Source organism: Hyaena hyaena, unplaced genomic scaffold, assembly GCF_003009895.1.
Source record: "Hyaena hyaena isolate Hyena2069 unplaced genomic scaffold, ASM300989v1 scaffold_321, whole genome shotgun sequence".
Classification (NCBI taxonomy): domain Eukaryota; kingdom Metazoa; phylum Chordata; class Mammalia; order Carnivora; family Hyaenidae; genus Hyaena; species Hyaena hyaena.
The window spans coordinates 738,318-765,313 of NW_024080953.1; the positions used below are offsets into that span (position 1 = coordinate 738,318).

The following is a 26,996-nucleotide window of genomic DNA, read 5'->3' on the forward strand; positions in this document are numbered from 1 at the left end:
GATCTTAAAGCTGACTTATATCTGGAAACCTGATAAAGTACTGTGAGTTTCCATTTCAGTGGTCAATGTCAAGAGCTGATTTTTTTCTGCTTATGCAAATCAAACAACATTTCAGTCAGCTGGTCACCTAATTTTGCTCCTAGAAACAGCATGATATATTAGCTATTACCATAGATTCCTGTACTACCATCCAGGCTTACTACTGGTTATGGTAATTATGTTTGTATTGCCAGATGGTCAAATATTACCATCTGGCCCCTACCAATCCTGATATTTAATCCCCATAGATACTGTGGAGTCTGGATCTCTGCCATCATCTCCTACTGGCAACAAAAGCCAAAACAGGACAACTCCTATGAAACTTCTCAAAAAATGCTTGTACTCATCTTTCCAAAGCACTCCTTATTAGGTTAAGTGAACACAGTGTCCTTAGAGCCTCCCAAGGAATACAGTCAGAAGGTGAGTTGCCAGGACAAATATAATATATCCATTTAACATTCTCACCTCCTTGTCTTCTGACCCCTTTCTTTAATACTATACATCTCTACTTTGTTTATCATTACACCTTTGTTGAGTCCAGCCTTCAAAGAACCATCTCAACAAATGATTAGGACCAATTCCAGGTGTCCTTCTCAGAGCATTAAATCCAAATTATGGTTGAGTGTCCCCAAGTAAATGAACTCTCCTCTATGTAGCCCCTATGTTCAAATACTTAGAAACACATTCCTGTACACTTCGTGACTAACTATCCAGTTCCTAAATTCCTTTGGTGGGGAGTGGGTTCATATGTAGTGCCTATTTCTTCCTGGAGGAAAACTTATATGTTAGGCTGTGCTGAAATCTAAGATCTGATTCTAATTATTTGCCTGAAGGTAATGATATTGAAGGTTGATCTTGTGAGGGTAAACATCATCAGGCAAGAAAACTACCTAATTTCACTGGCCATTTACCAAGTCTTCTAGAAAAGGGGAAACCATTCTCTGGAAATAGAAAAAGAGGTACTTCTGCTGGCCATGAGGGTTCAAAGAATTTGGAGAGGGTGAAATTCTCAGGCTTATGCTCACAAATTTCCCTATCCCAAGTTTAGTGGTTGAATAATGTCCCCCCCAGAACTTCAGAATACGTCCTTATTTGGAGATTGCATCTTTACAGCTGTAATTCATTAAGAATTTTGAGAGGAGGGGCATGATTTATAATTATAATTTATTTCATCATAGTTCATAGAAATTATATTCCATATTTCATATGAAGTATTACAGTATTGTTAATTTTTATATATTCTTCAGTTTTGGTTTTTATTTTCTATTTGACATAATAGTTATATAATAAGAGTTTTAAACTGCTTCTACAGTGTGTATAGTACAATAAATGTTGAGAAAAAGCCAAGATAGAGAAAGAAGAAGTGGAGGACCTACCAGATAACAAAATATTTTGTAAAGATATTATTATTAATAAAATGTAGTCATAGTACACTAATAAATAAACATATCAATGCAACAGAGGAAAAGTCCAGAAAAAAGACCCATTCAAACATGGGAACTTCATATGTGAGTGAGATTTCCTTATAAATTAGTAACTGAACTAACTATTCAATAAATGAATTATTTCTATGTAAAAACAGATGCATCCCATTTCTCAAACCAACATAAGATAAATTATATTTAGGTTAAAATCTAATTGTGAAATGGAAAGCCTTAAAACTGATTTTCTTTTTTTAAAAAAAGGATATTTTCCCACAGGAAGAAATGATTTACTGAATAAGATACAAAATGTGAGAATCAAATGAGAAGACTGATAAAATAAGAATACTGATAAAATAAGAATACATTAAAATAAGAAAAAACCTCTATGTGTCAAAAGGCTATTGATAGAAAACTAATGTATAAGAAGTCAAATGATTTGGAGGCACCTGGGTGGTTCAGTTAGTTAAGCATCTCGCTCTTGTTTTTGGCTCAGGTCATGAAATCTCAGTTTGCAGGATGGAGTCTCATAGCTAGCTCTGCGCTGACAAATGGAGAGATTCTCTCTCCCTCTCTCTGCCCTTCCCCTGCTTGCACATAAAGTTGTCTGTACTCTTTCTCTCAAAATAAATAAATAAACTTTAAAAATAAAAGCCAAATGACTTATTCAAGATTTCAAACATGTAGTATTCTAATTTATTTTGCATCCCTTTTAATTTTTAATTACATAATTAATACACATTATATTCTTTCATAAAAATTTTAACAAAAGGGAATATCAATAACTTTGAATACTTTCCCCAGTTCCAATCTCTAGTATATACTGCCTTATATGCAACTTTATTATTCTACAACCTTTACTTATAAAACATGACTTAAAGAGCTTTCCATATCAGTACAGAATTCTATAATATGGATATGTTAGGTTACATTTATTCAACTTTCTATTAATTGAACTTTATTCAGTTTTTAATATTTTGCCCCTTGGTAATATAAATAGGATAGACATCTGATATGAATTTTCTAAGTCATAACAAATACACATTTTAAATGGTGATAATGATAGATTGCCCATATTGGTATATATACCTATTAGTGCTGTATTTAGGTGTCTATTATTCGATTATTAATATTTTCCATTACTTAATATTATTTTTAATGTTTAATATTTTGCCAGTCTGATGTGGAAAAAATGGGATATTGCATTTCCCTAGTACTTATAAGTGAGGGTATTTCCTTTTCATAGCAGCCAAACTCTGCTCTCTAGACATGAGAGGCAACACGTTTTCAACTCTTATAACTGCCTTTTCTGGTAGACTTACTCTCATATTTCTAAATACATTTAAATTGCAATTTCTTGATATATTAATTAGACATTATTGATTTCCTATTATGAAAGATGAGAATATAGTACAAGTTTTTAAATATATTTTGCATGTTCCTTACTTGCCTGCTATATATGTAGCAAGTATCTCCCTCTTTATTGCCTATTTCTTATCATGATTGTCTCATTATGGTATATTCCTTAAAGCTTTTAGGTTTTATGTCTTTCCCAAGGATATCTCTGCTTTATAGTAACAACTCATTTCCTATAGTTTCTTCTAAAACTTTGAGTTGTGATTTTCATGTTTATGTATTTTCTCCATCTGGAATTTACTTCTATGAAAGGTGTAAGGTAAGAGACATTACTATTTTTTCAAAACAGATATCCAATTGTCCAACATTTATTCAATAGCTTATTATGTCTGAAAACATCTTCTCTGAAATCCAAAATTTACTACAAATGTCTGACCCATTTCTGGAATGTCCATTTAGATCTACTGGTCTTTTTGCATGCCCTTGTACCAATATCACAATGTATTGTATTACTTTTTAACAATAGCCAAATTATGGAAAGAACCCAAATGTCTACTGACTGATGAATGGATAAAGAAGATGTGGGGGGAGGGAGTGTGTGTGTGTGTCTGTGGTGGGATATTCCTCACTAATAAAAAAGAATGAAATCTTGCCATTTGCAATAACACACGTGCAGCTAGAAAGTATTATGCTAAGCAATATAAGTCAAAGAGAGACAAATACCCTATAATTTCACTCATATGTGGAATTTAAGAAACAAAACAGATGAACATAGGGGGATTAAAAAAAAGAGAGGCAAACCAGAAAACAGACTTAACTATAGAGAACAAACAAGGTTACTGGAGGGAGAAGTGGGCAGGGGGTAAGGGGGACAAGTTAAATGGATGATGGGCATTAAGGAGGACACTTATTGTGATGAGCACTGGGAGTCGTATGTAAGTGATGAATCATTAAATTCTATTCCTGAAACTAATACTACAATGTTGTTAACAAACCAAAATTTAAATACAATGTGAAGAAAAAATAAAATTAAAATGTTTTAAACATTTTCCTTTTATAAAATTTATAGTTACTAATTTTATTTTTCTTCTTAACTGAAGTATAATATACAGTGTTATATTAGTTTCAGGTGTACAATATAATGATTCAAGAATTCTTATTCTTCCATTTATCTATTACACCCCTGTCCCCAACCACCTCCCTCTGGCAATCATGGATTTGTTCTGTATATTTAAGAGTCTGGTTTTTTTGCTTGTCTTTTTTTCTCATTGTTCATTTGTTTTGTTTCTTAAATTCCACATATAAGTGAAATCGTATTATTTGTGTTTCTCTTATTTCACTAAGCATTTTACCCTCCAGGCCCATCCATACAGTTGCAAATGGCAAGATCTCATTCTTTTTTATGGCTGAGTAATCTTTTATTGTGTATATACACCTCTTCTTTACCTATCCATCTATGGATGGACACATGGGTTGCTACCACACGTTAGCCATTGTTAACAATGGGGCAATAAACAAAGAAGTGCATACATCATTTAGAATGAGTGGAGTTTTTTGTGTGTTTGTTTTGTTTTGTTTTTGATAAATATCCAGTACTGTAATTACTAGATCATATGGTATTTCTATTTTTAATTTTTTGAGGAACTTCTATACCGTTTTCCATAGTGGCCTCACCAATTTGCATTCCCAGCAACTGTGTACAAAGCTAGAGATATCACAATCCCAGATTTCAAGAGACCCTACAAAGCTGTAGTAATCAAATCAGTATGGTACTGGTATAAGAACAGACACATAGATCAATGGAACAGAATAGAGAGCTCAGAAATAAACCCATGCTTACATGGTCAATTAACCTATAATAAAGGAGGCAAGAATATATAATGGGGAAATCACAGTCTCTTCAACAAATGGTGCTGGGAAAACTAAGTTGCATGTCATCCTTGCCCAGGGGCCATGCTAATCTTCTCTGTATCATTCTGATTTTAATATAGGTGCTGCCCAAAAAGCATGGTGCTTAGAAAACTAGACAGCTACATGTAAAAGAATGAAACTGGACTGTTTTCTTATACTATACACAAAAATAAACTCAAAATGGATTAAAGACCTTAATATGAGACCTGAAACCATAAAACTACAAAAAATGGGTGGTAATTTCTTTGACATCAGCTGTAAAAATATTTTTCCAGATCTGTCTCTTCAGGCAAGGAAAACAAAAGCGAAATTAAGCTAGTGGGACTACACGAAAATAAAAAACTTTTTCACAGTGAAGGAAACCATTAATAAAACCAAAAGGACAACCTACTGAATGGGAGAAGATTTTTGCAAATGATATATCCAACACGGGGTTAATATCCAAAATATATTAAGAACTTATACAATACCAAAAAACCCCAAATAATCTAATTAAAAAGTGGGCAGAGGACATGGATAGACATTTTCCAAACAAGACATACAGATGACCAAGAGACACATGAAAAGATGCATAACATTGCTCATCATCAGGGAAATGCAAATCAAAACCACGATAAGATGTCACTTTATACCTGTTAGAATGGTTGAAATAAAAATCAGAAGAAATAACATATTGCTGAGGATGTGGAGAAAAATACTTTCTTTTTCTTATGAATTTTAGAATCATTTCTTTAAAAATAAGTAAATTCTGATGACACCTGATTGGAATTACGCTGCATCAATGGATCAATTTGAAGAAGTCCAATGTTCTTTCTGTTACATCAGGCAAACTTGACTTTCAGGCTCAATATTATTAGGCAAATTAACTTTATATCATTTAAAAATAAACAAAGAAGCAAACCTATACTAACTAATTTATTCAGGTGTTTTCTATGGTACTTGCAAAAAATATATTCTTGAAGAAGCAATATTTATGATGAAAGTGATGCTTCAGATATTTTCATGTTATCAACTTGGTTTCTTCAAAATCAAAAGAAAATTATATCAAAATGGATAAGGATTATTTCTATAATCTCAGAACATTTTCTGTACATTTACCTATTCATAAAATCAAGATTGGCTAATTTATGATTATTTAATCTTGGTCATTTATCATTACTAAAACTGAATAGCAGAGACCAATGATTAATGATATAGATAATAAAATTGTTAAGTTCCAGCATAGAATATTTGAAAATTGAAGTTGTTCCACATGTCCCATATCTTCCTCAAAATCCTAGAATTAAATATCACCTTTAGCTCTAGGTGAAAATAAGGACTTAATTTGGGACCATTATTAGTGTGAATAATTCATTCATTCATTCATTCATTCATTCATTTGCTTATTCATTCATTTAACATATTTTAATTTTAGAAAACACTGAATGCTATGAACTGTGCTATAAGTTAGGTACAAAATAAGAGCAAGAAACACCTTCATTCAAGGATGAGGAAAATAAATGCAAGAATAATGGTACTGTAATACTCACTTTCCCTTCATCTCTTGGGCTATCACTTAAATGTACAACTGGACCTGGATGAGTCTTTGTGGATCTGTTAAATCAATTCGAAATAGTAATTAAAAAATTAAAATACCTTACCATTAGAGACTGGAACAAAGAAATTACACTAGAATACACTCCTAATATTATGAGAGTTAAGCTTAGATTCATTTGAATTTTGGTTGTTTTTCTTGAACACTATCTTTCTTTCTCCTAGTAAATCTAGTAAAATAGGTGAATTTTTAAAAAATCAGGTTTAAGAACATAGATCCATATAACAATAGAATTCTACATTTCTCTTTTGTTTTAAATGCTTATTTATTTTTGAGAGAGCAGGCATGGGCTAGGGAGGGTCAGAGAGAAGGGGACACAGGATCCAAAGCAGGCTCTGTGCTGCAGACAGCAGAGAGACCAATGTAGGGCTTGAACTCACAAACTATGAGATCACGAGCTGAGCTGAAGTCGGATGCTTAACTGACTGAGCCACCCAGGTACCCTAGGATTCTTTATTTCTATAGCACAAAAATTAAATACTTCAAGGGACAATATTGATAATGAAAGTGATGCTTTAGATCTTTTCATGTTATCAACTTCATTTCCTCATTATCAAAAGAAAATTATGAATAATCAAGATGATGCCTTTTCATAAAATTATAGATTTATGGATTGGGTATTTATATGTTTGTTGCCTTATCTGGGTCTCTGAAAATTTGAAATTGAACTTTTACTTATACAAGCAAAATAAAATTTACACAGCTATAAGGCTAATGCTGTAAATCCTTTCAACCAAATTGCAAAGTATATAACTGATTTACAATTTCTTTGTGATGACAAAAAATCTCTGGTTTTGCTCCTAAGAAAAGTGTAGTAGCTCCTTTTATGTACAAAGAAACTCTAGTGATCGCCAGCTTACAGAAAATTGACAAACCGAGGATACATAGTTTACTGGTTATGTCTCATTTATTTGTTAGCCGGAGTAAGCAATAACAGATAACTATGTGTCTAAGTGCATATTGTTAAAAGGACCTATGCTCTGTAAATCTGACTTTAAATTTATTCTACTCTGATATCTGGCATGTTTCTTTTGTGTTACCTATTTTAATATATTGTTGAATATGATTATGTAATGGTTAAAGATAATATGGCCTGATATGACCATAGATTTGTTACTGCTCATTTTTCCACATCTTTTCTTCAACAACTTATTTGTGCCAGATTAATCCTATTATGATTATACTGACATAGTTATAATTTTTTTCATATGCACAATTAAAATCATTAAAAATTCTTCACAAAATAGTAAAGAAGATTAAATTTTAATAACTTGCTAGCATCAGAAGAGTGACAAATTAAGTAATTCTAAGTTCCTCAGATACTGACCCCCCACAGTGACTCAGAAGAATAAAAACAGATTTTTTAAAGATATTTTGTTACTAGTTTTATCCTAAATTTTATCATCTAAAAATGGAAATAGCCATACTGAACATACTGAGTAATTATGAAGATTAGAATGTATATATATTACAACCTAATATAATGGCAAAACTTGTTAAGCACACAATGAATAGTATGTATTATGACTGTTGTAAATCAAAGGAGTAAATGGAAACCAGAGTTACTATCTGCATTCTAAATGTAATGTTTTATTAGAGTAGAAGTGCCTCTGATAAGGGACAATGTCCTTCAATTACCCTTTGGAAATTAATAATATCCAACAAACTACATACCCCTGTCTCTTGGGATTGATTGGAACAACAAATAACAAAGTGTACTACATGATAAACTAGTGAATTTATAATGTATTTCACTTAAAGAGTGTTCCATGTTTAAAAAGTTTGGGAAACCCTGAATTAAACACATTTAATATTTTTTTCTTCTACAAAAATTCTTAGAGCTATAATATGCAAGTGAATATTGCAAATCTTTCATATTTTCCAAAAGTACTGTTTATAGAATCTTTTCTTATTGACTATATTAAAGGAATCACTGAAATATACTTTGAGAAACAATAGAAAGGCCATAGGCAAGACTACCATTTAGACTCTCAGATTCTGTTAAACACTCAAGTTCAGAAAATAATCTAGCATGAAACGTCAGTTGTTTGTATTTACTTTTACAGACTATAGACAATATATTATTTGTGTAAAAAAAAAAAAAGCCAAACTTAGAAGTCACTAATAGTCAAAAGAACAAGAAAATCTCTCATATTATTCCACTGCCTAAATATAATGACTACTAACATTTTGATGTGTTTTTCTGACTTATGACTTTATGACTTAAAGCACTGACATACTCTGGATTCTGTAAGTCCTACAAAAATTACTTTAGATAGAATTATCAGTGGCCTTAAGTCATGTAATATCCATCTAAATAATGGCCAACAATATTTCTAGGTATCCCTCTTTATTTATCTTCCTCTCATTCACCATAATCACTTCTTAATAGTTTCCTTTGTGGACTTTCTTTCTCCTTCTGTATCTTAAATATTGGTATTCCTTTGCATTCTGTCCTCATCTGTCATCTATTCCCATGTTTATATGGTCATGAATTCAAGAACTCACAGGAGCTAGGCAAGTATTGCAAATGAATTAAATAGGCTGAATGAGAACTGTGTCAAACTGGATAGTACATTACCCACCTACAAAAGGTGGATTGATTACTGACTGCCATGCAAGAATACTGAACTAGAATTGTCTCATCATGAATTTTCATGAAAATCTGGAAATACAAATTTCTATTTCTACTTTACTAATTTTCAAATATTAGAAATAACTCAGAATATATTTAAAACTCTGGTAGCCAAAAAGACATATCTGTGAGTCAGAATTGGTTAGTGTCTGCTAGTTTGCTACCTGTTTTCTATATACTCTTCATACACAATCTCATCTTTTCTCATGGTTTCAAATACCATAAATTCAAATCTTATTACCTTCAGATCCATATATCCCACTTCCTATCATTTTCCCATACCAATTCCATTTGAATGTCTTATAAACACATACGACTCAACCTACCTAAAACTGAACTCATTATTTTACTCCCAACTTACTCAATCTCCTCCTTTATTTCACTAAATAGCACCCTTATCTACACAGTTGCTCAAGTCTAACACCTCTTAATTCTTCTCTACTGTTCTTAGATACTCCCATAATACCCAAGTCTGACCTCTTCTATCTTCTATTCATTTAATTGTGGCAACTTATCTCCACTCTTAAATCAATCATAATCATTACCTAGTATACAGTCTTTTTTCTCTTTAACCATTTCTTCATACCTGCCTTCAGAATAGTCTTCCTAAATGCATATTTAATCAAGGCAATTCTCTGTATACAGGCTCTTCAAAATCCAACTCTTGGCCTTAGAAGAAGTCCAAACTTCTCAAACAGGCTTAAAAAGCCTTTCTTATTATATCCCCTGATTACCTCTCCTTTGTCATCCTCTCTCCCAGGTATTCCAACCAACTAAACTACTTAAAATTCCTGTGTATGGAACAAAAACCTTCTCAAATTCCATCCTGTAAACTTTCTATCCCCTCCTTCTGGAATACTCACACCCTTCTCTCCCAGTTCTTCACTCAACTAAAATTCCCATCCTGTCAGGTATCAACATAGATATAACTTCCTTCACAAATACTTCTCTAAGACGCCATGTTATGTGTCCTTCTTACAGAATTGCCACATTTTATTTCCAATATATTGGAAGTGCCCTTTTAATTAATCTCACCTTTATTAGACTGAAAGCCACAAGATGACAATAACTATGTCTTCCAGTTCATAGGTGTTTCTAGTGCCTAGCATATCATACTGCATAATAACCATGTTTGAGTGACAAACACAAAACACAAGCCTCACACTTATGATTTAATTCTGAATTTCATGCTCAAATTTTAATCTTATGTAGAAAAAATAGGTTATAGTTTTTAAAAAGCTAGGCCTGCTCCACAGAAATATGTATTTCTGTGCTCTAACCTGGAATACATTTTCCCATAGAAATTGTTTTTTAATGTCAGTTTAGTTCTATGCTACTATTTTATGAAGTCGTCCACAAACATCACTTTCTATGGAAAATGTGTTCCAGTTTCCAAATAATTAATACATACATTTTGGGAACACAAACCATTTATATTATGGGAACTGACTATAATTACAATTAAGAGGTTTCACTAAAAAAAAAAACACTAAAAAATAACATTCAATAAAAAGTACTTCAAGTAAGAACTTACATAGAAATCATTTCATATATCTCTTAAAGACAATTCTGCATTTGCTATACTTAGAAAATGTATTGTTAAAACTTGGGTCTAAAATTCTATCACTGAAATGACTCTTTTAAATATATATTTTATTCTTGTCCCAGATACATGACGCATATTAACAGGAAGTGACATATATTTTCTAATGTATCTGAAGAGGTAGAGAGCAGTTAAAAGACTATTCTAAGAGACTGGCAGTTGCCATTTAAAATTATATATATCATAATGGATCTATAATTCCATGGAACACACTTTTGGAAATTTAGTCTACATAAACCAAGAAACATTCAAGAGGTAAAGTTGTCTACTAATAATTTCTTGAGGATATTTCAGGACATTTTCAGAGGCATGTACAACTGTATAAAAGATGAGATATTTATATAAATGGTAGATTCTATTCTGATGCTGTATCACATGTCTAAGATCATATGAAAAATAAAGTGCCTTATTTTACTTTAGTTCCTTCCAAATTTTACTCTCTTTATAGTTCTTAAATTCATCATTAGTCCTGAAATCGTAAAGGTTAGACTATATAAATACATATAGGTAAAGTAGAAGTCACTAATAAACTATGAAAAGTATTTGGTAAGTATGTGACAATGGAAACCAAATAGTAAGTGGTGAAATATTTGATACATTTGGATAATAAATTTAATTAGCAGCATTCAACTGAACACAAATGAAACATCTATTACTATATGTACTAATGTTAAATTTGTATAAAAGTTTATAATTCAATCTCTGAATTTATTTGTTTTTATCATTATCCTAAAACAATATTATGAAAGCAAAGATTAAGTTCAGCCCAACTTACCACTTTTATAGAACTAAGATTATAATGAGAAAATCTTTCCCAAATAGCTAAAAAGTAAATAATTTTTGGAATACATAGTCAACTAAAGGATAAATGTTTTTTAAAATACACACATAGAACATCAAAATACATATGAGTAACCAATTTAATTATAAATGAAACCAGTAAGTCAATAGTAGAGTGTAAATGTCATACTAACTCTTCAATAGTGTCATCAGTCACTTAGTAGCCACTCTGTGGAAAGCACCAAAATAAGCCATGTATGAAGAAAAAGAAAGAAGTGAAAAAAGATTCTACCCCGGAGCAGCTCTTAATCTAATCAGAGAGGAAGAATTACCATTGGAAAAGACCCATTAGGTCTTTTAATACAAAAGGAATGCTATAACAAGATCATAATTAGTAACAACCTTTCCTATCAAGTAATATGCAGGCACATTTAAACATTAAAAATATGGAGTGGTCGATTTAGATTTATTATAAAGACTAGACTCAAGCTTCATGAAAATAGGCTGTTTTAATCAGAGTTTGGGAGAGTTAATGATGTAACTTAGAATATATCTATACAAGAGGGAGAATGAGCCCACCTCAAGTTAAACATATCTTATTAAGGACCTAATATGCAGAGACATCAACATTTATTAAAGAAAATTTGCTTTTCTGATCAACACAGTGATCAGGAGAATTATCTATTTATGTACTACAAAAGATAGCTTGGAATTCCATAAAGTTTCACATTTGGAAAATTTCACATTTTTACATGTGCATAAACTTAAATATTGTGCCCAAGTTAAAGTGGTAATTACCACTAAACACATATCCAAATAGATGTATAAGCCAAAACATGAAAAATATTGATAAATTGATTCTCCTTAGAACTCTGCACAATATGTTAGGTAAGTGAAGAATAAGCTACCACCAATAAAAAATATGTGAACTGATTATGATTATTTTTACATAAAATGAAATGTGGTCACAATCCACTTGCCATTCCCATTGGAAGCAGCTATACTAAGAATAATGATAAAAAAAAAAAAGAGATGATTTCCTGTATAACTTTTACAATTGAGTCTTAGTATATTAACATCAAATTTTACACATATAACCTTAATTATTCAGAAACCCGTAAGTATTAAGAAAGTCTAGAATTAGAATATGTTAATACTACAATATCTATTTTTAAAAGTCTTTACAGTTTCTAATTATTTTAGCTAAACTTTTCACGCAAATTAATCATAAATTAGCTATAAATAACTCTGTAATTTGACATATATTTTATATAACCATATGAATATTGAAGCCAAATAAAGTGATATTCAAGTTCAAACTTACAGCTCAATTGCTTTGTTCCACATGATAACATATCCAGAAAGAATGAAAGATTCAATATTTACAATATGTGTATTTCCTCTTTCTGTTCCAACATAGAGCCATTTACTCTGGAAAGGTAGATGACAGTAAGTAATTCTGAAAGAAAGAAAATTACAATTAAAATATCTAAATTTTATGTTTGGTAAGCATTATATTTTCCTTAAACTTGTTAAGTAGTGACAGCTATATAAACAATAAAATTTACTATACACTCAAGTAGCATTTAGTTATTAGTAGATGATACAGGATATACAACAAATGAGTACATCATTAAAAATAATAATGATAATAATAACCACCATTAAATAAGTATCTACCATGGGCATTAACATATATTATTTCTAATTCAGAAAAGAGCACTACAAGACAGATAAATGTTTCTATTTTACAAAGAGAAAACTGAGGTCATGAATTTTTATTTTTACTTGCAGAGGACTGACACTTAGTAAGTGGCAAAACTGGGATTCAAATACATTCCTTTCAGATTGCAAATTAACATATTTCTACACTTGTTGTTTTTCTTCAGTAATATTCATTTCAAATAGAAATTAAATACATAGAAAACATAAATTTCAGTTATCAGAGAATTTGTAGCTTTGTCAATGTAAGACCATAAATTATTTACTATTTATTCAGATGGTTGGAATTTGAGTAGTATAAAGAAAACTTATAAGGTCAGAGATATACTATACTATTTCTTTGGGGGTTTTTTGTTGTTGTTGCTCTGCCTTTATCTTCACAATGGGCTATCTGACCAATTCTGGGAACCTGTTCTATAGCCAATGCAACTGTGACTCCTATAAATGAAATACAGAAATTTACCAGAGTCTTCTACTGACTGTATCGCTCTTCCTAGTTTTGCCTACTCATGTCTCTTAATCACTCTTAAAATCACAAGGGTGGTAAGTTCACAGTTATCCACTGCCAGAGCTCGTTATTGAATCATAATATATCCTAGAATTCACTCACAAAGAGAGCCAGTAAATTGTTAGAAGAGCAGGACAGAATTCTGACGCCAGGAAGACAGACCAATACGGAAAAAAAAAAAAAAAAAAAAGGAATGTGACTGGTAAATTCCTCCCCAAATTTTGTCTCATATCTCTTTTTATATAAGAGTAAACATTCAGTCTATTGAATTTATATTCTCAGTCTGGTTCCTTTAAGTATTCAACAGCCTACCTCTCTAAATCAAACTGTATTCAAAAGTATTCTGCTAAAAGCATCCTGTATATTACATCCAAAAAAACTAGAAATCCTGCTATAAAAAATGTACTTACAGTTAATTGACAAACTAATTGAAGTGTAACCTATATGATATTGGACAATTATGATTAAAACCTAAAGTCTAGAAGTGCTATTGTCATGGGATATTTAATAATGTTCCACAGGAAATAATATGATGATCATGTTTCTAGGCAATGAAGGATCTATTTTCAATTCAGTGTAAGTGTTAAAAGGAAACTCATTTTAAAGAGGATTTAAGGTCAGCCTTTCTGAATCACAGAGAGTAGAAAAAACACTAATTTCATAAAAGTAACAAAATTTAGGAGTTCTAGTAGATAAATAACAAACTTCAATATGACATAATTTTTTCCAAGGTTAAGAAAAATCTAAAAGTGCCAGGTTTCAGTAATGAGGGCTGAAGCAAGTGGCAGAATTCCAGTATAGAGAAACTTTACAGTACAAGAACAATGGAATACATGAAAAAGACCCAAACAGGATTAGAACTATTCATTGAACCAATATTACTTTTTCCCTCATTCTTATTGACAAGAAACTAGACCTTTAATGACATAAGGGTTTCATCTTATGTCTCATGGCCAACTGCTGGGTAGTGGTTAAACAACTAATTTTTAAAAAAGATTCCCAGACTTTATTTGAACCCAACAAAAAAGAGTAATGTGATTTACTTAAGATGCTTGACATGGGGGAGAGCGCATGATTACACTTATGCTGTATATTTGATAACCCTAATAAGTGACTAATCAATACCTTACTGAATTTCATTTATTGCATTTAATAGTTACACTTTCAGTTGTAATGTATTTCCACCATCATTACCTGCAAGATTAAACATTTTATATTATGTAGGAACCCTGGAAAAATAATCTTGTTTCTATATCCATATTTACTATCATTCTCTGTAGTAAATCATCCAAGACATTGTTACCCTTCCATCCACTTACCCATTAACTCAAATTCCACTAAGTAATTCTTTATAAAAAGCACTGGCAGAAGACATGAATAGACACTTTTCCAAAGAAGACATCCAGATGTCCAACAGACAGATGAAAAGATGCTCAATGTCAGTCATCAACAGGGAAATACAAATCAAAACAACACTGAGATACCCTCGCACACTGATCAGAGTGGCTAAAATGAACAACTCAGGAAACAACAGATGCTGGTAAGGATGTGGAGAAATGGGAACCCTCTTGCACTGTTGGTGGGAATGCAAACTGCTACGGTGTACAGCCGCTTTGGAAAACAGTGTGGAGGTTCCTCAAAAAATTAAAAATAGAACTACCCTATGACCCAGCAATAGCACTACTAGGAATTTATCCAAAGGATACAGGAGTGCTGATTCATAGGGGCTCGTGTACCCCAATGTTTATAGCAGTGCTTTCAACAATAACCAAGTTATGGAAACAGACTAAATGTCCATCAATTGATGAATGGATAAAGAAGGTGTCATTTATATATACAATGGAATACTACTTGGCAATGAGAAAAAAATGAAATCCTGCCATTTGCAGCAATGTGAATGGAACTGGAGGGTATTATGCTAAGTGAAATAAGTCAGGCAGAGAAAGACAGATACCATATGTTTTCACTCATACGTGGAACTTGAGAAATTTAACAGAAGACCATGGGGGAAGGAAAGGGGAAAAAAAGTTTCCAACAGAGAGGGAGGCAGAGTATAAGAGACTCTTAAATACAGAGAACAAACTGAGTGTAGACAGAGAGAAGGGGGAGAGGGGAAAATGGGTGATTGGCATTGAGAAAGGCACTTATAGGGATGAGCACTGGGTGTTGTATGTAAGCAATGAATGACAGGAATCTACCCCCAAAACCAAGGGCACTGTATACATTCTATGTTAGCCATCTTGACAATAAGTTATATTAAAAAAATTAAAAATTAAAGATGATGCCAAAATTAGAAAAGTAAATAAATAAACAAATAAGTAAATTGGGCCACTATATTAAATATAAAGTACTCTATATTTTGATATATGTTACATAACAATAATTAATAAAATCAATTTTCAAAGCCTGAAGTATGCACAGACCTTTAAAGTTTTTTGCTTAACCTCACTTTTTACTTACTTTTATGAATTCTTTAACTTACATATAAATATATAAAGTTCTGATCCTTTGGCTTTTATACACATAGAAAAATACAAAATAAATACAAATAAAACTACATCTAGATTTAAAATTAATGACATTAGTTTATGTGACGGATTTTTTTTTTTAAGAAACAACCTCACGATATGGATATGTTTCTGACCACACAGGTTCTTTTGAATTTGGTATATATTTATTCCGTGTATTTCTTCTACCACTTGTCTATACTTTAAAAGTTTTTAACTCTATTACATAGTGCAACATCACACAGTTTTATAATCATTTTGCATAAATACATAATACATGTGCATAGATAACTTCTATTATTTTATTAATCCTTACAATTAAAATAACACTATTTGGTGCCAACATAACCATATATGCAAATTTAATCTCACATATTAGAACTGTGTGACAGTATTTTTGCATAAAATGGTTTGTTCAAATCACTCAGAATCATTCCATTAATGTGTTTATAGAAATAAAAATACTATACTCTGAAATTACAGTGGAAAATTCATAACTCCAAGACTATGCCTATAGATCCTAATTTGAGAAACACGGTCAACAGAAGCCGAAAATATATTTTAAAAAAGTAAATGGTTTAAAATTATAGAGACTTTGCTGTATGAAACTGAATGGAAGACTTCAAGTTTGAAACTTATCCCCCCTAAGGACTAACATAGTTCAATTTTAGTCTTATTTTTTATCCAGATTCTAGGTAAAACCTCTACTATCAGACATGATAACCCTGCCTCCAGTCCCTTCTATAATATTTATAATCATGATTTACAACCTGGTTATACTCAGAATCAGGTGTATTCTGCATATTAGAAATACCATGCTAGAGAGGAAAGTTCAGCAGTTCTGAAGTAAATTTAGCAATAGCGTTTTAAAACTCTTTCTGGGTAGTTTTGGGGCGCCCGGGTGGCTTAGTCGGTTAAGCGTCCAACTTTCGCTCAGGTCATGATCTCGCGGTTCGTGGGTTCAAGCCCCGCGCCGGGCTCTATGCTGACTGCCAGCTCAGAGCCTGGAGCCTGTTTCAGAGTCTGTCACTCCCTCTCTCTCTGACCCTCCCCTGCTCATGCTGTCTCTCTCTCTCTCCTAGAAAAAAAATAAAATATTTAAAAATTAAAAAAATAAAAAAAATAAAACTCTTTCTGGGTAGTTTTGATGCACAACCATAGTTAACAGCTACTAAATTTATAGCAATAATTTTTAATCTTTAGTATAAATAAACATCTCATTAAAATGCATGTTTTTACATTCAAAGTACACAAATTGTGACTCCATGGACTTGGGATGGAACATGTGACTGATACTTTAACAAGTAACCTCAGTATTTGAAATTCAAAATGAAATCCATAAACCAACATGAACATCATCTGGAAACTTAGTAGAAATTCAGAATCTCAGGCCCTACCTCAGAATCAGAAACTTCATTTTATAAGGAACCCCCAGCTTAGTCATGTACACTTAAAGTTTAGTTACTACTGTTCTCGGTGATTCTAATACAGAATACCTATGAACGGTATTTATGAAATACTGTTCTGTGATTGAATGAATGCTATTATTTTACACTTCAAGTTTTAGGATAAGAACCTAAATTACTAAGTTAGTAGTAGCAGTAGAGCCATATAGCTGTGTAGTTCCCCCAAAATAGCTAACAATAGTGATAATAAGAACCACAAAAAACAGCCAGGGAAAGAAACAGACAGCAACTCTAAGACTCTTTCAGCATCTTGATTCAAAGACTGATACTTAGGAGTTTTAGTGTAAAAACTCAAATAATATAAAAGAAACAATAAAGAATTAAAAATTCTCTAAAAAAAGATTCTGATAATATTGGATAACCTGTAGCCAGCTGGAATTATATAACACAAGAGACAAAATTAAATTGAAAACTGAACATTTAGTTGAATTTCAATTAAAGTCTTAATTAACTACCAGATAGTAAGAAAGTCACTCAATTTTGTTACTGTTGATTATTTGGAAAAATATCAAAAATAAGTCAAATCTTTAAAATAAGCCAAATCTTTGCAGTTCCATAAGGAATAACACCATGATTTCTGGCAAGTCTGAGAAGCTTATTCTTCTTCTCCTACAACAAAAGAAATAACATTTTCTACCTTCATTTAAATTCACAGCATATTTGGGAGCACCTGGATGGTTTAGTTGGTTAAGCGTCCAACTCTTGATTTCAGGTAAGGTCATGATCTCACGCTTCATGGGTTCAAGCCCTGCATCATGCGCTGCACTGACAGTGTGGAGGCTGCTTGGGGTTCTCTCTGCCCTTCCCCTGAGCTTCCATGTGCACGCTCTCTCTCAAGATAAATGAATAAACTTAAAATAATAAATAAATTCACAGAATATTTCAACTTCTGAATGAGAGAACTGAGTTAGTGGAGGCCATGTGGGGAGCAGGAATGAGGCACTGGTATCCTGGTCACGATGATAAATGTAGAAGTAAAATGAGGAGCGATAATTATACCCCATCCAGCAGTTACAAAGTGCCTCTCTCTATCTCTGAAGATAGTTAAGGCTAACAGGGAAATCTGAACTTCTATTCCCACCTATTAGTAACAAGATGACATCTATCCTTCACTACCAGAGCAATGTTAAAACAATCTACCCCAAAAAGAAGGTTTATATAAGCTCTACAATTTTATAACATAATATCCAAAATAACCACTTTTAATAAAACCTCCTTCATCATACCAAGAAATAGGAAAATCTCAATTTTAATGAAAAAAAGCCATTGATACCAACACCAAGATGATACAGATGTTAAAAATCACTAATATTTAAAAGAAGCTATCATAAAAATACAACAATTATAAATGAAATGAAAAATATGGAAAGTCTCAGCAAAGAAGCAGGAGATAAAAACTAAATACAAATTTTACTACTGAAAAATACAACAGAGAACATTTTAAAACCTATGGATAAGCTCATAAGCAGAATGGAGGGTACAGAAAGAAGATTCAGTGAACTCAAAGATAAAACAATAAAAATTATCCAATCTGAACAAACAGAAAATAAATGTTTTTTTTAAAAATGTCAGATCGGGAGGAGGCAAGATGGTGGAGAAGTAGGGAGCTCTGTACATCTCACTCGCCCCATCTCTCAAACGGAGAAGGCCTGAAGCTATAGGAACCCTAACAGAATCCAGGAGTTTGGGAGGAAAAGGAGACAGAGTCAGCTGAGAAAACCTTATAGCATGAGTGCGAACTGGGGAATATAAAATCAGGCTGGGACCAGAGACACAGAGGGAGGGGGGATCTCCCTTTTTTGGGAGCTGTGGTGAGTCCAGGGGAAAAAAGAAATAATGGCCGGAACCACTCAAGACACTGTCCCTGTCGCTGGAGAAGAGAAAAACCTCCTCTCGGGACACAGAGAAACCCGTTTTCCTGCTGTCCAGCTGACCCTAGGAGGGGCGCACTCATCCCAAACGACCCCGGGGGAAACTGCTCCCCACTCGCCACCTCGACCTGGAGGGGATGTGGCTGCTGCGCCTTTGTGCTTGTGGCACAGCTGGATACACATGGGAGAGGCGAGAGGCTTGAAATGGCTCTGAGGGACTCGCCCACTTAGTTTATATTTCAGGCGATGGGACACAGAGGGACCTGGTTCCCTGTTGTCCAGCTAACCCTAGGAGGGACGCACTTGTCCCAGGCGACCCCAGGTGAAACTGCTCCCCGCTCACCAGCTCCACCTAGAGGGGACGGGAGCAGCGGCTTCCAGCTCGATCACCAAGGGGAAGACTAGAGGCTTGAAACTGCTCTGAGGGACTCGCCTGCGAGTTTGTATTTCGGGGCACCGGACTGAGATCTGGAAATGAGACCTGGCCTGGGATATAGAGCACAGCCCACCTTGGCTACGCCCCCGGCACAGGGAGATCACACCCAAAAGAGTGAGTTGGATCGCTTGGTTCAAGAAGGGACTGGGGCGCTGCCACTTTTCTCTCCACAACCACCAAGGCAGGACCCCTGTGGGATGCACTGGACCAAACCATGCCCATCCCCACTAGAAAGCTGCCGTCTTCCTCCTCCTCCTCCTCTTCTTCTTCCTTCTTTCTTCTTCTTCCTCCTTCCTCCTTCTTCCTTCTTCCTTCTTCTTCTTCCTTCTTTCTTCTTCTTCCTTCTTTCTTCTTCTTCCTTCTTTCTTCTTCTTCTTCTTTTTTTTTTTTTTTTTTTTTTTTTTACAGAGCTGGGGCAAGACCAACATGGATGCACTGCCCTGATTAATTCTGATCACTGGCTTGCTTAAACAGTCACATTTAATCAATTCNTGCTGCCACTTTTCTCCCCACAACCACCAAGGCAAGACCCCTGCAGGATGCACTGGACCAAGCCACGCCCATCCCCGCTAGAGAACTGCTCTCTTTTTTTTTTTTTTTTTTTAACCGGATCCGGGGCAAGACCAACATGGATGCACTGCCCTGATTAATTCTGATCACTGGCTTGCTTAAACAGTCACATTTAATCAATTCTCTAGATGTAAATTCTACATTTCCACCACTACCTTTTTATCTCTTTCTCTCTGGAGTAATCAGACTATATAGTTTCTCTGAGTAACATCATCGTCATTTCTTTCACCTCCTCTCCAACCATATTACACTCTTTCTCTCTTTGAAATAAGACTCTTAGTCCTTCTGCCTGCACATTTCATTTCCAATTTCCCTTCCTCCCCACTCTGTCATTTCTCTCTTTCTTTATGCTCTTCTACCAGCACTGCATACACCCAGCTATTTATTTGTAGCTGGGAATTCTGGTTCTATGCTTTAGACTGTCCTTTGTCTATTGGGTTTTTTTTTTTTTCCTTTTCTTTCCTCTTCTTTCTTCTTTATGTATTTTTATTTTTATTATTCGTCTTCCCTCCTTCCTCTTTTCTTTTTTCTTTCTTTTGTATGTGTCCCTTTTTTCTTTTTTGTTTTCCCTTTCAGTTTGCGTGTTTCTTGGATTGAAAATAAAATAACCAACTAAAAATAGATAGGACTAAATGGTCCAATAAAAAGACATAGGGTAGCAGAATGGATAAAAAACCAAAATCCATCTATATGCTGTCCACAAGAAACTCATTTTAGACTAGGGACACCTTCAGATTGAAAGTAAGGGAATGGAGAAATACCTATCATGCTACTGCAAGTCAAAAGAAGCTGGAGTAGCTATACTTATATCAGACAAACTGGACTTTAGAGTAAAGACAGTAATTGAGGTCAAAGAGGTTTGTATAAAAATGCAACCGATTTCTGTACGTTGATTTTGTACCCTGCAACTTTGCTGAATTCATGGATCAATACTAGTAGGCTTCTGGTGGAGCCTCGGGTTTTTTATGTAGAGTATCACGTCATCTGCGAAAAGTGAAAGTTTGACTTCTTCTTTGCCAATTCTGATGCCTTTTATTTCTTTTCGTTGTCTGATTGCTGATGCTAGAACTTCCAGCACTATGTTAAACAACAGTGGTGAGGGTGGACATCCGTGTCGTGTTCCTGATCTCAGGGGGAAAGACCTCATCAAGATTAAAAGCTTTTGCACGGCAAAGGAAACAATCCATAAAACTAAAAGGCAACAAACGAAATGGGAAAAGAAAGTTACAAATGACATATCAGATAAAGGGCTAGTATCCAAAATCTATAAGGAACTCACCAAACTCCACACCTGAAAAACAAACAATCCAGTGAAGAAATGGGCAGAAGACATGAACAGATGCTTCTCTAAAGAGGACATCCAGATGGCCAACAGACACATGAAATGATGCTCAGCATCCCTCCTCTTCAGGGAAATATAAATCAAAACCACACTGAGATTCCACCTCACGCCAAGCAGAGTGGCTAAAATGAGCAAGTCAGAGGACTCTAGATGCTGGCGAGGATGTGGAGAAACGGGCACCCTCCTACACTGTTGGTAGGAATGTAAACTGGTGCAGCCCCTCTGGAAAACAGTGTGGAGGCTCCGCAAAAAATTAACAATAGAACTCCCCTATGACCCAGCAATAGCACTGCTAAGAATTTATGCTAGAGATAACAGGAGTGCTGATGCATAGGAGCACATGTACCCCAATGTTCATAGCAGCACTCTCCACAATAGCTAAAACATGGAAAGAGCCTAAGTGTCCAACAATGGATGAATGGATCAAGAAGATGTGGTTTAGTATCCAATGGAATACTATATGGCAATGAAATGAAATGAAATCTGGCCATGTGTAGCAACGTGGATGGAACTTGATGGTGTTATGCTGGGCAAAACAAATCAGGCAGAGAAGAACAGATACCATATGTTTGCACGTATAGGAGGATTAGGAGGAACTTAACAGAGAACTGTGGGGGAGAAGTAGGGGGGGAAATAGTGGGGGAGAGGGAGGGAAGCAAACCACGAGAGACTCTTGAATGCTGAGAACTGAGGACTGATGGTGGTGGGTGGGAGAGAAAGGGAGCAGGCGGGCATGGAGGATGGCACTTGTGAGAATGAGCACTGGGTGTTATATGGAAACCAAAGTGACCATAAACTATTAAAAAAATGTCAGAGACTCAGAACTTGTGAGATAAATATAAACTAACAATCATGTTATCAGGGCCCCAGGAGGAAAGGTACAGAAAATGGTACTGAAGAAAATAGTTAAAGAAGTCATGTCTAAAACTTCTAAATTTGGCAAAAAAAAACAAACCAAAAGGCTCAGAGGCTCAGAATAACTAAATAGGATAAACCCAAATAATTAAAATTAGGACAGATCATAGCCAAATATCTAAAAAAGGAAAAAGAAAGTATCTTAAAAGCAGCATAACAGAAATAAAATCGTAACTATAGGGGAAATTATTCCACTGATGGCAGATTCCTCACCAGAAAACCAGAGGCCAAAAGGGAGTAGAACACTATTCAAGTGCTTAGGGAAAGAACTTCAACACAGAATTCTATATTCTCCCAAAATATCCCTCAAGAATAAGGGAGAAACCATAACATTATTAGGTGAAGGAAGACTAAGAGTTTGTCACTAAAAGACAAACTCTACAAGAATGGCTAAAAGGAGTTCACTAAACAGAAAAAAGTTCAAAGACATTTTTGAATATCTAGTGTGAATAAAAAACTACAGGGAGAATAAAAATACAGTTAAATACAATATATTTTCCTCTTTCACTTGAGTATCCAAAATTATATCATAGCTGAAGTAAAAATTATAATACAGTCTGATGTGGTTTTAAATACAGAGAGAGGAAAATTTATTGAAAATGAGAAAAGTAAAGGAAAATAAAGAAAGGAAATGTCTATACTTCAAACTGAGAAAATGCAATAGCTATAAATTTTGATAAGTTGTTTACACATATTGAATTGTCTACAGAAACCATTAAATAAGTGAAATAATACAAGAGATACACTAAAATTATAAATAAATCAAAATGGAATTCTAAAATAGTGTTCTATTAAAACACAGGAAGGAAAGAAAAAAACATTCTGAATGAAAAATAAAACAAGCAGACAACAAAAAATAAAGAACTTAAACACTAATAATTACATAAACTGTAAATACCAATTAAAATTGGCAAAGTGAATTTGAAAACTGTCCAACTATATGCTTTGAACAAGAAACTCACCATTGACATGGTGGGCTGAAAGGAACAGGAAGGACAAAGATATATCATATAAACATTAATTGAAAGAAAAGAGAAATAGATGTACTAATATCAGATTAAAAAAAAAAACTTTGGAGAATAGAAAAGGACTAGAGACAGAGAGGGACATAATGTAAAGATAAAACGATCAATTCATGGCAATCCTAAGTGTGCATGTCCAAACAACAAGCTGCAAATTACGTGAAGCAAAAACAGAGAAGAGAAAAAGAGAATCCATAATTTTAGTACATTTCAACACCTGTCCCCAGCAAATCAGCAAGGGTAGAACTCAACACAATCAACCATCAGTCAACTGGAACTAATCAACATTTATAGAATAATCTGCCAAACAATAGCAAAATATTCTTGTCACCACAAAACATATACTAAGATACACATTTTGGGCTAAAAAGTAAACTTCAACAAATTTAACATAATCAAGTCATATAGAATGTGTTCTCTAAACACAAAGGAATCACATTTGAAATCAAAAAAGGTAACAGAAAAAAATCTCCAAACACTTGTAACTAAGCAACACACTTCTAATTTATGGATCCAAGAAGTCATCACAAGGGAATTAAAAAAACACAAGAAATATTAAGTGTTGACACAGATGTGGAGAAAAAGGAACCCTTAGGTTTACTGATGGGAATGCACGCTGGTACAGCTACTGGGGAAAGAGTGTGGATATTCCTCAAAAAATTAAAAATAGAATTATCATATGATCCAGTAATTCCACTAGTAGGTATTTACACAAACAAACAAAAATACTAATTCAAAAACATATATGCACCCCTATGTTTATTGCAGCATTATTTACAATAGCCAACATATGGAAGCAACCCAAGTGTCTATCCATAGATGAAGGGAAAAAGATATGGTGTGTGTGTGTGGTGTGTGTGTACGTGCGCACACATGCACACATGCAGACACAACACACATACACACACAATGGATTATTACATAGCCATAAAAAGAATGAGATCTTGCCATTTGCAACAAGGATAGATCTAGAGGATATAATGCTAAGCAAAATAAGTCAAAGAAAGACAAATACAATATGGTATCATTCATATGTATACTTTAAGAAACAAAACAAATGGATAAATAAAAATGTATAGAATTGTTGAATCATTATATTGTACACATGAAACTAATATAACACTGTATGTTAATAATACTTCAATAAAAGAGATGTATTTTAAGCTCTTGGAAAAAAAATACATTGAACTGATTGATGCTGTAAATACATGAAATCAAAATTGGTGAAACACAGCTAAATCAATGACCAGAGGAAATTTACAGTACAAAATACTTACATCAGAAAAGAGAAAAAGTTTCAGGTCAATAACTAAGCTCCCACCTCAAGAACCTAGAAAAATAAGAGTAAGATAAACCTAAACCAAGTAGACAAAAGAAAATAATAACAGAAATCAATGAAATTGAAAACAGAGAAGCAATGGAGATAATCAGGGAAACAAAAAGAAGTTTCCTTGAAAATTTCAATAAACTTAAAAATTTCTAGCAAGACTGACAAGGAAAAAAGAGATAAAAGACAATTTACCAATATTAGGAATGAAACATGGAATATCAGTGTGGATAATAACAACTCTATACAAATATATCCAGTGTAGGTAGTGTAGATAGAATGGACCAATTCATCAGGAAGCACAAATTGGCACAATTCCCTAAATCTGACATAAATCAAATAGCTCATTAACTATTAAGAAAATTAATTTTTTTTTTAATTTCCAGAAAAGGAATCTTCGGGCTCAGATAGGTTCATTAGTGAATTCTATTTAAAGAAGAACTGAAAGTCTCTTCCAGGAAACACAAGAGGGAAACTTCCAAATTCATTCTATCAGATTAGCATTACCCTAATACCAAGACCAGACTCCATTAAAAAAAGAACTGCAGGCCAGTATCATTGATGAGAATGGATGTAAAAATTGGCATTAAAATACTAGCAAACTGAATCCAACAGTATATTAAAAGGATCATTCACAACAATCTAGTGGGATTTATTCCTGGGTTGCCAGGGTAGTTCAATATTTGCAAATCAATCAACATGATACACCACAATAATAAAAGAAAAGATAAGAACTACATAATCATTTCAATAGGTGAGGAAAAAGCAGTTGACAAAGTACAACATCCATTCATGATAAAAAAAAAAAACCCTCAACAAAGTGGGTTTAGAGGGAAAATACCTCAACACAATAAAAACTATCTATTAAAAAACTCACAGCTAATATCATCCTAAATGGAGAAAAACTGACAGATTTTCCTCTACAGTCAGGAAAAAGAAAGAGATGTCCATTCTCACCACTGTTAATTTAACATAGTACTCAAAGTCCTAGCTACAGCAATCAGATAGTAAAAGAAATAAAAGGCAAAAGAAATTGGCAAGTCAAACTTTCACCATCTGAAGATGACATAATACTCTATGTAGAAAACCCAAAAGATTCTACCAAAAAAGCTGCTAGAAGTGATACATGAATTCAATAAAGTAAACAGGATACAAAATGTTCAGAAATCCATAAAAAAGAATTAAATCTTGCATTGGAACAACATGAATGAAGCTAAAGAGTATTATGCGGAGTGAAACAAGTCAGACAGAAAAGGAAAAATACAACTGATTTCACTCATATGTAGAATTTAAGAAATGAAAACAAATGAGCAATGGGGCAAAAACGAGAGAGAAAAGCAAACCAAGAAACAGACTCTTAACTATAGAGAACAAACTGATGGTTACCAGAGAGGATATGGGTGGTGGGATGGGTTAAATAGGTGATGGGTACTAAAGAGTGTACCTGTGATGAGCACAGGTGTTGTATGGAAGAGCTGAATCACTGTATTGTAGACCTGACACTAAGAAAACACTGTATATTAACTAACTGGAATTTAAATAAAAACTTAAAAAAAAAAAAGAATAGCTAATTGTATGCTTTAAATATGTAAAATTTTAATCTGTCAATTAGAACACAATAAAGCTTGTGGGGGCAGGGGGAATATGCTACACATTGATACTCCTCATGAATACAGACATAAAAGTCCTTAACAAAAGATTAACATAGAGTTGAACAGTATAGAAAAAGGCTAAGAGAGGCTTATTCCAGGAATGCTAGGTTAGCTCAACACCAGTACATCAATGTAATTCACCATATTAACAGGCTAAAACAGAAAAGTAACATTATCATATCAATTGATGCAAAAATAGCATTTGACAAAATTCTATACTCATTCATAAAAATTATCAAAAATTCCATTAGAATGTATTTTTTCAATTTAATAAAGAGCAACTACCAAAATCCTACAATTAACTTTACACTTAATGGTG

At 33.5% G+C, this 26,996-nt stretch overlaps 1 protein-coding gene and 1 non-coding gene across 2 annotated transcripts in view; both read right to left on the reverse strand.

The window, feature by feature from the left end:
• Positions 1 to 26,996, reverse strand: part of STXBP5L (syntaxin binding protein 5 like) — a 360,126-nt gene that overhangs the window by 211,572 nt on the left and 121,558 nt on the right. Inside the window, exons 6-7 of the mRNA XM_039248873.1 lie at positions 12,664 to 12,798; positions 6,257 to 6,320 (exon numbers count right to left, since the gene is read on the reverse strand). Of these exons, the coding sequence (XP_039104804.1) occupies positions 6,257 to 6,320; positions 12,664 to 12,798 (199 nt within the window). The remainder of the gene's footprint in view (positions 1 to 6,256; positions 6,321 to 12,663; positions 12,799 to 26,996) is intronic.
• On the reverse strand, positions 4,720 to 4,825 carry LOC120242924. The gene has a single exon (XR_005531181.1). It is a non-coding gene; the product is annotated as a U6 spliceosomal RNA (small nuclear RNA).